At 39.0% G+C, this 13,979-nt stretch overlaps 1 protein-coding gene across 2 annotated transcripts in view; it reads left to right on the top strand.

The window, feature by feature from the left end:
* The window catches only part of TXNDC16 (thioredoxin domain containing 16), a 131,180-nt gene extending 122,539 nt beyond the window's left edge, over positions 1 to 8,641 (top strand). For both annotated transcript variants that reach the window (XM_025393016.1, XM_025393017.1), the window contains one exon: positions 6,649 to 8,641. In XM_025393016.1, coding sequence (XP_025248801.1) covers positions 6,649 to 6,914 — 266 coding nt within the window. In that variant the 3' untranslated portion in view covers positions 6,915 to 8,641. The remainder of the gene's footprint in view (positions 1 to 6,648) is intronic.
* Positions 8,642 to 13,979: the final 5,338 nt, after the last annotated feature.

The following is a 13,979-nucleotide window of genomic DNA, read 5'->3' as shown; positions in this document are numbered from 1 at the left end:
TTTGAAGTCAGGTAGCGTGATGCCTCCAGCTTTGTTCTTTTGACTTAGGATTGTCTTGGCAATGCGGGCTCTTTTTTGGTTCCATATGAACTTTAAAGCAGTATCTTCCAATTCTATGAAGAAACTCATTGGTAGCTAAATGGGAATGGCATTGAATCTATAAATTACCTTGGGCAGTATGGCCATTTTCATGATATTGATTCTTCCTATCCATGAGCATGGTATGTTCTTCCATTTGTTTGTGTCCTCTTTTATCTCACTGAGCAGTGGTTTGTAGTTCTCCTTGAAGAGGTCCTTCACATCCCTTGTAAGTTGGATTCCTAGGTATTTTATTCTCTTTGAAGCTATTGTGAATGGAAGTTCATTCATGATTTGGCTCTCTGTTTGTCTGTTACTGGTGTATAAGAATGCTTGTGATTTTTGCACATTAATTTTGTATCCTGAGACTTTGCTGAAGCTGCTTATAGGCTTAAGGAGATTTGGGGCTGAGATGATGGGGTTTTCTAAATATACAATCATGTCATCTGCAAAGAGAGACAATTTGACTTCTTCTTTTCCTAACTGAATACCCTTGATTTCTTTCTCTTGCCTGATTGCCCTAGCCAGAACTTCCAACACTGTGTTGAATAGGAGTGGTGAGAGAGGGCATCCCTGTCTTGTGCCAGTTTTCAAAGGGAATGCTTCCAGTTTTTGCCCATTCAGTATGATACTGGCTGTGGGTTTGTCATAAATAGCTCTTATTATTTTGAGATATGTTCCATCAATACCGAATTTATTGAGAGTTTTTAGCATGAAGGGCTGTTGAATTTTGTCAAAGGCCTTTTCTGCATCTATTGAGATAATCATGTGGTTTTTGTCTTTGGTTCGGTTTATATGCTGGATTATGTTTATAGATTTGTGAATGTTGAACCAGCCTTGCATCCCAGGGATGAAGCCCACTTGATCATGGTGGATAAGCTTTTTGATGTGCTGCTGGATTCAGTTTGCCAGTATTTTATTGAGGATTTTTGCATCCATGTTCATCAGGGATGTTGGTCTAAAATTCTCTTTTTTTGTTGTATCTCTGCCAGGTTTTGGTATCAGGATGATGTTGGCCTCATAAAATGAGTTAGGGAGAATTCCCTCTTTTTCTATTGATTGGAATAGTTTCAGAAGGAATGGTATCAGCTCCTCCTTGTACCTTCAGTGGAATTCGGCTGTGAATCCGTCTGGTCCTGGACTTTTTTTGATTGGTAGGCTATTAATTATTGCCTCAGTTTCAGAGCCTGCTATTCAGAGTCTATTTAGGGATTCAACTTCTTCCTGGTTTAGTCTTGAGAGGGTGTAAGTGTCCAGGAAATTATCCATTTCTTCTAGGTTTTCTAGTTTATTTGCGTAGAGGTGTTTACAGTATTCTCTGATCGTAGTTTGTATTTCTGTGGGGTCGGTGGTGATATCCCTTTTATCATTTTTTATTGCGTCTACTTGATTCTTCTCTCTTTTCTTCTTTATTAATCTTGCTAGCAGTCTATCAATTTTGTTGATCTTTTCAAAAAACCAGCTCCTGGATTCATTGATTTTTTGGAGAGTTTTTTGTGTCTCTATCTCCTTCAGTTCTGCTCTGATCTTAGTTATTTCTTGCCTTCTGCTAGCTTTTGAATGTGTTTGCTCTTGCTTCTCTAGTTCTTTTAATTGTGATGTTAGGGTGTCAATTTTAGATCTTTCCTGCTTTCTCTTGTGGGCATTTAGTGCTATAAATTTCCCTCTACACACTGCTTTAAATGTGTCCCAGAGATTCTGGTATGTTGTATCTTTGTTCTCATTGGTTTCAAACAACATCTTTATTTTTGCCTTCATTTCGTTGTGTACCCAGTAGTCATTCAGCAGCAGGTTGTTCAGTTTCCATGTAGGTGAGTGGTTTTGATTGATTTTCTTAGTCCTGAGTTCTAGTTTGATTGCACTGTGGTCTGAGAGACAGTTTGTTATAATTTCTGTTCTTGTACATTTGCTGAGGAGTGCTTTACTTCCAACTATGTGGTCAATTTTGGAATAAGTGTGATGTGGTGCTGAGAAGAATGTATATTCTGTTGATTTGGGGTGGAGAGTTCTGTAGATGTCTATTAGGTCCTCTTGATGCAGAGTTGAGTTCAATTCCTAGATACCCTTGTTAACTTTCTGTCTCGTTGATCTGTCTAATGTTGACAATGGGGTGTTGAAGTCTCCCATTATTATTGTATGGGAGTCTAAGTGTCTTTGTAAGTCTCTAAGGACTTGCTTTATGAATCTGGGTGCTCCTGTATTGGGTGCATATATATTTAGGATAGTCAGTTCTTCCTGTTGAATTGATCCCTTTACCATTATGCAATGGCCTTGTTTGTCTCTTTTGATCTTTGATGGTTTAAAGTCTGTTTTATCAGTGACTAGGATTTCAACCCCTGCTTTTTTTTTTGTTTTCCATTTGCTTGGTAGATCTTCCTCCATCCCTTTATTTTGAGCCTATGGGTGTCTCTGCATGTGAGATGGGTCTCCTGAATACAGCAAACTGATGGGTCTTGACTCTTTATCCAGTTTGCCAGTCTGTGTCTTTTAATTGGACCATTTAGTCCATTTACATTTAAGGTTAATATTGTTATGTGTGAACTTGATCCTGTCATTGTGATATTAGCTGGTTATTTTGCTCGTTAGTTGATGCAGTTTCTTCCTAGCATCGATGGTCTTTACATTTTGGCATGTTTTATCAATGGCTGGTACCAGTTGTTCCTTTCCATGTTTAGTGCTTCCTTCAGGATCTCTTGTAGGGCAGGCCTGGTGGTGACAAAATCTCTAAGCATTTGCTTGTCTGTAAAGGATTTTATTTCTCCTTCACTGATGAAACTTAGTTTGCCTGGATATGAAATTCTGGGTTGAAAATTCTTTTCTTTAATAATATTGAATATTGGCCCCCACTCTCTTCTGGCTTGTAGCGTTTCTGCCGAGAGATCTGCTGTTAGTCTGATGGGCTTCCCTTTGTGGGTAACCTGACCTTTCTGTCTGGCTGCCCTTAACATTTTTTCCTTCATTTCAACTTTGGCGAATCTGACAATTGTGTGTCTTGCAATTGCTCTTCTCGAGGAGTATCTTTGTGGCATTCTTTGTATTTCCTGAATTTGAATGTTGGCCTGCCTTACTAGGTTGGGGAAGTTCTCCTGGATGATATCCTGAAGAGTGTTTTCCAACTTGGTTCCATTTTCCCCCTCACTTTCAGGCACATCAATCAGATGTAGATTTGGTCTTTTCACATAATCCCATACTTGTTGGAGGCTTTGTTCATTTCTTTTTCCTTTTTTTCCTCTAGATTTATCTTCTCGCTTCATTTTATTCATTTGATCTTCAATCATTGATACTCTTTCTTCCAGTTGATCGAGTCGGTTACTGAAGCTTGTGCATTTGTCACGTATTTCTTGTGTCATGGTTTTTATCTCTGTCAGTTCGTTTATGGCCTTCTCTGCATTGATTATTCTAGTTATCCATTCTTCCATTGTTTTTTCAAGATTTTTAGTTTCTTTGCGCTGGGTACGTAGTTCCTCCTTTAGCTCTGAGAAGTTTGATCAACTGAAGCCTTCTCTGAACTCGTCAAAGTCATTCTCCGTCCAGCTTCAATCCGTTGCTGGTGATGAGCTGTGTTCCTTTGGAGGGGGAGATGCGCTCTGATTTTTTTAATTTCCAGCTTTTCTGCCCTGCTTTTTCCCCATCTTTGTGGTTTTATCTGCCTTTGGTCTTTGATGCTGGTGACGTACTGATGGGGTTTTGGTGTGGGTGTCCTTTCTGTTTGTTAGTTTTCATTCTAACAGTCAGGACCCTCATCTGTAGGTCTGTCGGAGATTGCTTGAGGTCCACTCCAGACCCTGTTTGCCTGGGTATCAGCAGCAGAGGCTGCAGAGGATAGAATATTGCTGAACAGCGAGTGCTGCTCTCTGATTCTTGCTCTGGAAATTTCGTCTCAGGGTTGTACCCCGCTGTGTGAGGTGTGAGGTGTCGGTCTGCACCTAGTGGGGGATGTCTCCCAGTTAGGCTACTCAGGGGTCAGGAACCCACTTGAGCAGGCAGTCTGTCTGTTCTCAGATCTCAACCTTCGTGCTGGGAGATCCATTGCTCTCTTCAAAGCTGTCAGACAGCTGTCAGACTCCACCCAGAGGTGGAGTCTACAGAGACAGGCAGGCCTCCTTGAGCTGAGGTGGACTCCACCCAGTTCGAGCTTCCCAGAGGCTTTGTTTACCTACTTAAGCCTCAGCAATGGCGGGCGCCCCTCCCCCAGCCTCGCTGCCGCCTTGCAGTTAGATCTCAGACTGCTCTGCCAGCAATGACGGAGGCTCTGTGGGCGTGGGACCCTCCAGGCCAGGTGTGGGATATAATCACCTGGTATGCCATTTGCTAAGACCCTTGGTAAAGCGCCGTAGTAGGGTGGGAGTTACCCAATTTTCCATGTGTTGTGTGTCTCAGTTTCCCTTGACCAGGAAAAGGGATTCCCTTCCCCCTTGTGCTTCCCAGGTGAGGCGATGCCTCGCTCTGCTTCAGCCCTCGCTGGTCAGGCTGCACCAGCTGACCAGCACCAATTGTCCTGCCCTCCCCAGTGAGATGAACCCGGTACCTCAGTTGAAAATGCAGAAATCACCCGTCTTCTGTGTTGCTCACGCTGGGAGCTGGAGGCTTGAGCTGTTCCTATTCAGCCATCTTGCTTTTTCTGGCAATTCTTATTTGAGATTTACACTTAACTTTGGCCCAGTTCCCTGATCTTTGTATGCTTTGGTCTTCTCATCTATAAAATTGTAAAGATTAAATGAATAATGCATGTGTATAGTAAAGGCTCAATAAATGTTAATTAGTATTATTTATCGTCAATACTGATTTCATGAATAATGTATTTGTTACCCTATGTTGTTACTGTTTTATTTGCAGTTGAAAACCTTAAGATCTTTGTAGAGTACCTTCAGCAAGTAATTAGCAGAATTGGGATGTTTCAGGCATTTTATCATAGTCTCAGACCATTAGGCTGCAGTGTTGACCTTAAAAATAAATATTGTTAAATATAATATTTGCTACATGCTACACTTTAAACTGGACTCTTTGTTGCTGTTGAGACAGTGTCACACTCTCTCATCCAGGTTTGAGTGCAATGGTGTAAACACGGCTCATTGCAGCCTCAACCATCTGGGCTCAAGTGAATCTTCCACCTCAACCTCTCGAGTAGCCGGAACTACAGGCGCATGCCACCATGCCCAGATAATTTTTTTTATTTTTTTATTTTTTGTAGAGAAGGGTTCCCACTCTGTTGCCCAGGCTAGTCTTGAAGTCCTGGGGTCAAGGTATCCTCCCATCTTCGCTTCCCAAAGTGGTGGGATTACACATGTGAGCCACCATGCCCAGCCTAAACTGGACTCTTACAGATACTTTAATATACATTTATCTGCATATTGCAAACTACTACTTCTCACCTGTTCATTGTATTCATTATATTCAAGAAAATATATCATCTGTTTGTCACTTTTGAACCTGCTAACCTGGCAACACCAAGATTTCATATAGTTGAGTATGAGTGAAGAAATTATATATCAATAAGCAAAGTACAGCTGTACTGCATGTATAATATACAGATTTTTGTTTGAGCTTTAGGAAATTGCGATTTATATGATTTTTCTAAGTTCTTAAAGATACTCAATTTATGAGAGATGCTCAAGTTTGTATCTTATGAGCATTTATTTTTTAGCGTGTAACAGTGCATAGATTTTTCATTGGAATTTATATTTAAAAGGTTTACTTTGTACATTTCCTTATATAGTTTATTTTTTAAAATAGTATCCTAAATGGGACAACTAAATTTTGAAACTGTTTTGTAAACTGTCTAGTAAATGGAAGACAGTTAGCTAATTTATCTCATGTATATGTTATCAGCTTTAATCAGTTTTCCTCTTTTACTAACCAATATTTTAAAATAATGTTAAGATTCATTGTCATGAAGCTTATCTAAGAAAAATTATTTAATCACTATGTATAGAGTACAGTTGATTCCACAGCAATTTTTAATTATTTTTTGTCTATAATTATTTTTATAAAATGAACTTGTTTTCATAAAGTGTGTGGAAAAGATGTTAATCTAAAGCTTCAACAACAGAAAATGCTTTAAAATGTAAGGAAACACTTGTATAAATAACTATATAATAAATAATTACATATATTCCAGATTTTTTTTCTTGAATGATTTATAAGAAATAGTTACATTTCTTTGGCAGTAAAGAGGGAAGCAAGCAACTCTTTCATTTAACGTTTTACATATAACGTTTTACATATGTGTTTGTGATCTTGTTACACATATTGCTATTTTTCAGAACTTCAACAGAGGTTAATTGGCATTGAGATTCTGGACCTTTTTCCCCGTATTCATGCTTATCTTTTTGAAAGAAAATAATAGTCTGTAAATGTAATCTAAAAATTAAAATGGCTAGTAATGACAAATGTATCAAGTTTCTTGTTGACGATGACAATTAAAAAATTCCTAACTTTGCTTAGATAAGTAAAACTAATAAAGCTTTCACTTCTACATATGTGTTTTTCAAAATAAAACATTTTCTAGTATGTTGATGTGACAATTTTATAGCTGTTAATTTTTAACCTTTGATTGTTTCTTCCTTCCAGCAATTTTACCTGCTCAGGAATGGAAACCTCCTCTTCCAGCTTACGATTTTCTAAGTATGATGGATGCTGCAACATCTCAACATAGCACTAGGAAAATTCCCAAGTGTATGAAAGAAACAGATGTACAGGAGAATGATAAGGAACAACATGAAGATAAATCGGCAGTCAGAAAAGAACCGATTGAAACTCTGAGAATAAAGCATTGGAATAGAAGTAATTGGTTTAAAGAAGCAGAAAAATCGTTTAGGCATGATAAAGAGTTATGATGCTCAAAGGTGAACTAATTTTATAGGGCTGTGGTTTCCAAAATTTTTTTGGCATACTAGACTTAATTTATTTCCTTAAAGAATAATACTAAATCATTTCAAGTTTGTAGACTAGTGCCGTCCAATAGAATTATCATACAAGTCACATGTTTTATTTAAAATTTTCTAGTAACTAAGCAAAGTAAAAGTGAGCAGGGCAAAATAATTTTGATATTATTTTTCACCCAGTAGTATGCCCAAAATAGCTAAATTAATATAAAAATTATTAATGAGGTATTTTACATCCTTTTTTATACCAAGTCTTCAAAATACAGTACATATTTTATACTTACTGCATTTCTTACTTCCGAGTAGCCATATTTCAGGTGTTCATTAGCCATATGTGGCCTGTTAGACAAAAACTAGCATCACTAACTTAGTTCTAGCCGTGATTTATACTTGGATTAAAATTAAAATATAACTCTGATCACAGTTAACTCCGCAGTGCATTCATGCAGCTGGCAGTTATATTTGTTTTGTTGTAGTCATGATATTGAAATCAGTGTTTGTCAACCCGGGGGCAGTTTGGCTCCTCAGGGGATATTTAGCAATGTTGGGAGACATTTGTGATGTCATGACTAGGGCAGTTATTGGCATTTAGTGAGTAGAGGCCAGGGATGCTGCTAAATAACCTACATTGGACAGCCGCCCCCCACAACAAAGAATTACCCTTCCCAAAATATTAGTAGTGCCAAGGCTGAGTAACCTTGGGTAAGGTAACCTGTGGCAGACTAGGTTTCCAGAATTTCCTGGTCCTGCTCAAGTATCATGTTTGAAAAAATTTTGGCTATTAAAGATATGTATTAGATGGTCTTATCCTGATTATTACCTGGATACAACTTGATCTTTTCTAATATTTTCAGAAAGTGATGGAATAACCCTAGAAGAGGACTCAGAATGATATTTATATTTTAAGGGAGGCTTAAAACCTGCTCTTATTTCTACAACTTATATGGCTAAATTTCAGATTGAACAGGAATTCAGCATTCTGCCATCTCCTCATGGAAAGAGAGGCTCCCTCATCTGAAGCGTCTCTGAAATCTACCCTTGCAAGCTTCAGACAAACCATTTTGTCTCCCTGAGCCACAGGGCCTCATCTGTGAGGGAGGGAAAGATTAGCCAAAGAGTAAATTTTCATTCCAAATCACTTAGCTGTTAGACTGATCTGTTTGTAGCAGTTGTTTGTCTCATTTTTGCTCTGTGCATTTTTTGAGACATTTGTTGAGAATTTCTATTTGGTGCTCTACTGTATTTTTCATTTTAGTATCTACTTGGTATCTTGTTCTTTAAATTATCTTCATGTATGGTTTGCCTGATACAACTGAGTTTTATAACTGAAATTTAAGGAATCAAACAGCTAAAATTCAGTAAGTGCATGTATTTCCTTATAACATAGACCCTTTGCTACTCTCAGCACCCTCTCCTCAATTTTTTTCCTGTAGCATGTGATGCCTTATTAATTCAACTCATTTTCATTTGCTTTTATTTCTAATATGGGATCTATGAGAGTGAACTCTAAATATGGTTTGTAGTAATAAAACATCGTTAGCCTAATTATTAGAAAATGCTAATTAAGTACCAGCACATAGAAGCATGAAATTGCTTAGTCATTGTACCTTTGTCAGCAATTTTGACATTAATGTTTGTAATAATTTTAAATAAAGTATCTGGGTTTCAGACTACCTTCACAAGCCTTCTTGAGTCTCTACTGTGCCCTCTCTTGGACTACTCTCCCTCTATCAGTTGGGTTTCTTTGGTTACAAGCAACAGAAATTCAACTTTGGCTCACTTAAGCAAAATGAGAATATTAGATAATTCACAGAGAAGAAAAATTAAACTAGGCTTTCAAAGGATAGGAACTAAGTCTGTTCTATGTAATAGGAACTAACAAGTCAGTGAAGAATCAGTTTCAACAGATACTATCTTTTATGACTCAGGGAGTCCTGGGAAAGTTGGGTTGGGGACCACTAGTCACTTTAATTGATGGTCCTAACAGTACTTTCAAATGCAGAAGGGGTAAATCTCACAAAAGAAATCCAAATTCTGTTTACCAGAAAAAGAGAATGAATGCAGAGGAGGAAAAACAATGAAGAAATAGAAAACCCATGAATCCTCAAGACACTGCTTGCTGTTCTACCATCCTCTGTATCCTTTTCAGATCTTTCTGCTACCTCTTACCCATTTTTGAGAGCTCCAAAAGCCCTCTCTTTACTCTGAGTGGTTACAGCTTTTCTGTATGTTCTCCTGGTCCTCTAGTAGGGTTGGTTGCCAGTGCATATATACATTTTGTATAACATTTCATCTCTCATGAGTCATATTATTTCACCCTCTCCTGCCTCACCTGTGCTAGAATGTAAATATCCTGGTCCATTGTTTCCAGCCCTTGAGATGAAATATTTCATGAGCTGTTTTTCAAAATTCCTAGAGTTCCTCACTTATGCCTATGCTTCTTTAAAAACTAAATATGTGTAAGGTGAACAACAAGAGGTTGCAAATCAGTGTCTATTTCAGTAATAAAAAGTAATCAAATGGATACACTTTGGGATTTTCACTTCCACCTAAGATGTAGAAAGCTGCAAGAGAATGTTACTCCTATCCTAACAACAAAAAGTGATAAATTTTCTTATATCCATCAGAGAAAGTAGCCAAAGGAACTGGTTTTCAAAGAGTGACAAGCCCCCTTCAGAGAGAAACAGGATATATGAACTGTTTTGCCTTCATCAGAGAATAGGAGGCTGCCATTAAAGCAAGTGAGAATAAATTATAAAGAATTTAGAAGAGTCTGTGTGCTTACACTCCTTGCAAGTTAGTTTGCCTCGGATTCCTGAATCGGAAACAAATGACTTTATTACACCAGTAGCATTAGTCAGTGTCAGCATCCCCACAGTGTTGTTATCAGAAGAGGCCCAGGTGATACCTGCACACACAGTGGATTGCATAACAGAAGGAACCCTGAGTTTAGGGAACCAAATATGTTATAATGGATATTTAGCATGCTTGCCCTTTGCTCTGGAGGAATAGGTCTTTATTATACTGGACAGTAATCAAACTTCTTCTTCTTCTAGAGGGAGATACTGTCTGGAGAGATGGTATCTCTGTCGGTCTTTCCAGGCTGTTCTTTATATAAATATCCTTGAAAAGGTAGTCCAGAAAAAAGGCAGGCAGTACCTTTCCATGCAATCATGCAGAAATGTGAGAGACCCGTGGAGAATTGTCTACTGACAGAAATCATTAAATGTTAAGGAATTCTTTAAAGGCCAACTGTGTAATCGATATCAGTTTAAAATAGGTCCCCTGACATGACAGAGGTTCACAATCACTTTCCACAAGCCTCCACTGCATGCTGATGAGAAAGACTGGGGCAAGAGACTGGTGAGAAGAGACCCCTCAGTGACACAGGCATGCGTGAAATGCTGGGCTGACAGGCGTGAAACACTGCCCGCTTCCTCAGACCTTTCTCTTGTACAAAGCAAAGCCACTGGGGGAGAGATGGCAAACCTTCCTGCCCTTATGGCCCAGGCAGAGATCCACTGCTCTTGAAGGAGATGTAAAAGCAAAAATCTTTTGCCCTTGAGAAAGGCAGAAAATCTTGTGGGCCCAGGATCCTGTGCCAGTAACCAAGCAGAAATTCACTCTCACTAGAAGTACAGAAAATCTCTCCTGTTCAAGAATTCCCCAAACCGATGAGTATATAATTCAAATTGCAATGATGCAATGAAGGATATAAAAAGGGAAGTGATACAGAATGATTATGATCAGAGGACCACCTACTTAAGTACAGTGGTGAGGTGAGTCCTCCCTAATGGAGTGATATTTGAGCTAAGACTTAAAGGATGAGATAGCCACCCTAGATCAGAATAAAGAGCATTAAGGATAGAGGAATAGCATCTGGAAGACTCAGGAAAGATTTTGGCTTATTTAAAGAATGGAATAGAACCAATATGGCTGGAGTCTAATGGGCAAGGGGGGCAGTAAAGAGATAAGGCTGGAGAGCTAGGAAGAGGCAGCATTACACAGGGTTTTGGAAGACATGGATGGTAAGGCATTTAAGTGCACCAAGAAGCAGGGGAGCAATATGATGGGATGCAAAACTTCAGAAGAATATTCCAGTTGCCATAAGGAGTGGCCATGGAGATGGAGAGATGAGGATGGATTTGAGCTGTATTTTAGAGGTTTGACCTGTAGCCCTTGCTGAAGGATTGGATCTAGGTTTTGAGGGAAAGGGAAGAACTACAAATGACTCAAGTTTCTGATATTAATAACTGAAAGAATGTGGTGCTATTTACTGAAATGAGGAAAAGGGAAGCTGGGGTGGTGGTAGGGTGAACAGAAAATCAAAAGTTTTATTTTGTCTACATTAAGAGTGAAAAACCTGTTTGATTTCAAGTTGACAGTTGGATACTTTGGGCTGGAGCTTAGTGGAGAGCTGTTCTTCATTGATTCAACGAATACTGTTTATTGTCTGCCAGGCACTGTTTTTGGAAATGTGAATGAAACAGCCCCTTTCTTCATGGAACTTATATTCTAGTGCAGATGAGATGGAAAATAAGTAAACATACAGTTGATACACAGATGATAATGGCTGTGAAAAAAATAAGACAAAGGAGGGTAAGGAGAGGTATAGGAGATTCTAAAAATGAAGTGTGGATAAGGAAGGCCTCACTAATAAGGTAAACTTAAATAAAACCTAAAAAGGAAATGAGGGAGCAAGCTTTCAGGTTATTTGTGATCAACCCTGTTACTTAAAACAATTTAGAATGCTAGATAATTTTTTAAAATCTTTATTCAAACGATTGAGGGGCTGCCTGACAAGAGACCAAAAAATTACTGGGCCAAAATGTAAGTAAAAGCAGGAAACCAGAGAATTAAAGGACGCGCTTTTAAGTATTTTTTTCCTAAAGCACTTGTCCATGTAAGCTAACTTACTCAGCTCTCATATTTATATTTTAGTAAGTTATTTTGCTCTGGAGTTTTTTGTTTTTTGGTTTTTTTTTTTTTTTTGAGATGGAGTTTCACTCTTTCACCCAGGCTGGAGCACAATGGCGCAATCTTGGCTCACTGCAACCCCCACCTTCTGGTTTCAAGCGATTCTCCTGCCTCAGCCTCCTGAGGAGCTGGGATTACAGGCACCTGCCACCATGCCTGGCTAATTTTTGTATTTTTAGTGGAGATGGGGTTTCACCATGTTGGCCAGGCTGGTCTTGAATTCCTAACCTCGTGATCCGCCCACCTCAGCCTCTCAAAGTGCTGGGATTACAGGCGTGAGCCACTGCGCCTGGCATTTTGCTCTGTTTTACCAAAAACACAAAAAAAGAACAGAAACATTATTAAATACATTGATAGGATGGAGAATTTTAATCTTTTTCACTTATTTTTTTTAATTCTAATTTTATTTTATTTTTGAGATGGAGTCTCGCTCTGTCACCCAGGCTGGAGTGCAGTGGTGCAATCTCGGCTCACTGCAACCTCAACCTCTCGGGTTCACACTATTCTCCTGCCTCACCCTCCCGAGTAGCTGGGACTACAGGCGCCTGCCACCACACCCGGCTAATTTTTTTGTAATTTTAGTAAAGATGGGGTTTCACCGTGTTAGCCAGGATGGTCTCGATCTCCTGACCTCGTGATCCACCCGCCTCGGCCTCCCAAAGTGCTGGGATTACAGGCATGAGCTACCGCGCCTGGCCTTTTTCAGTTATCATTTAAATCCAAGTACATTTTATAACTTCTTTATACTAGCTGTCAACATGTAGGGCAATCTGTCTTTAAGTAGGGATGAAAGACTCTAAAAACATCCTGGAGAGTTCTCCCTGGACGCCAAGCATGGGGTTGTTTAAATAAACTTCTTGTTTAAAATGAAAAACAAAAAATAAATATAAAAATAAAAACACAGTCAAGTTTCTTTAACTGCCAAGTGTCTCCGTTGGCCTGAAGATGACGAAGGAAGGATTTTGTTGTGTAGAAAATTCTAAATCCTCCCAGGAGCCCATGAACCGCTTCTGCCTCAAGTGAGCAAGAGTAGTCTCCCCACGCCCACCTCTGTAAGGTGCCTGTGGTGAGATTTCCAAGTTCACCCTGGGGCCGGAACTGGTCCAGCCTGGCCCAGGAGGTGCATGGAGTGTGGGCGTGGGTGACTGCCTGTCCCATACCCTGGTAAATGTCCCTAGCCCCAGACTTCAGCTTTGCAGTGGGAACCAAAGTTAAAAGTCCAACCAGCATGGAAGGTTGGAACTCCATAGAGCCTGTGAGGAAAAGGTGAACTTAAAAGAAAAAAATCTTCTCCATCTCCACATAGTCAAATACTACAAAAGAAGATGTTTTGATACTGAGAAGCAAAATGCCAAACCCTCTCTGAAAACTTGGAACTATATCCAAGTTTTGATATGATGCCTACATCATATCAAATGATGCCTAGAGATATAGAGTTAAGGAGTTAGGTATGCAAGCCTGAGCTTGAGATAAAAAATCTAGGCATTCTATAGCTTATGAATGGAAAAATTTGGAATTAAACCTGAGTCTCCCTCACATCCATTTAGTGGGATAATACCATGTAAAGCCTTTCCTGTCCATAACATCCTTCTGCATTGAAATTTTAAAATATATTTAAATACATTAAATAATATTAAAATGGCCCATGACTAGATTATAGAATAATCAGACTTGGAGCCCTTGAGATTTGCAAACCAAATTGCCGTAACCTATGTGGTCCAAAAACTCTCAAGTGATTATTAGTTTAAAATGGTCCCAAACAGGTCCTTGAACTAGAAACTTGGCAAAAGCAAACACATTCTCTCTGGGGAAAGCTACCCACTTCATAGCAGGCCCCCAAGTATTGACCAAGATAACTTTTTCCAGGGCAGTGGTTTACATATAGTCAAAATTAAGTAAGCACACAAGGAAAAACCAAGCATACTGAAAACTAGCAAGAATTAAAAGCCAAACAAAGACTTCAGATACGAACATGATTCGACATATTAATTGTGCTTACTATGTTTCAAGAAATAAAAGGCAAGCTTAAACATATCTTCA

Source organism: Theropithecus gelada, chromosome 7b, assembly GCF_003255815.1.
Source record: "Theropithecus gelada isolate Dixy chromosome 7b, Tgel_1.0, whole genome shotgun sequence".
Lineage (NCBI taxonomy): Eukaryota > Metazoa > Chordata > Mammalia > Primates > Cercopithecidae > Theropithecus > Theropithecus gelada.
This window is presented reverse-complemented; position numbering and strand designations above follow the sequence as displayed.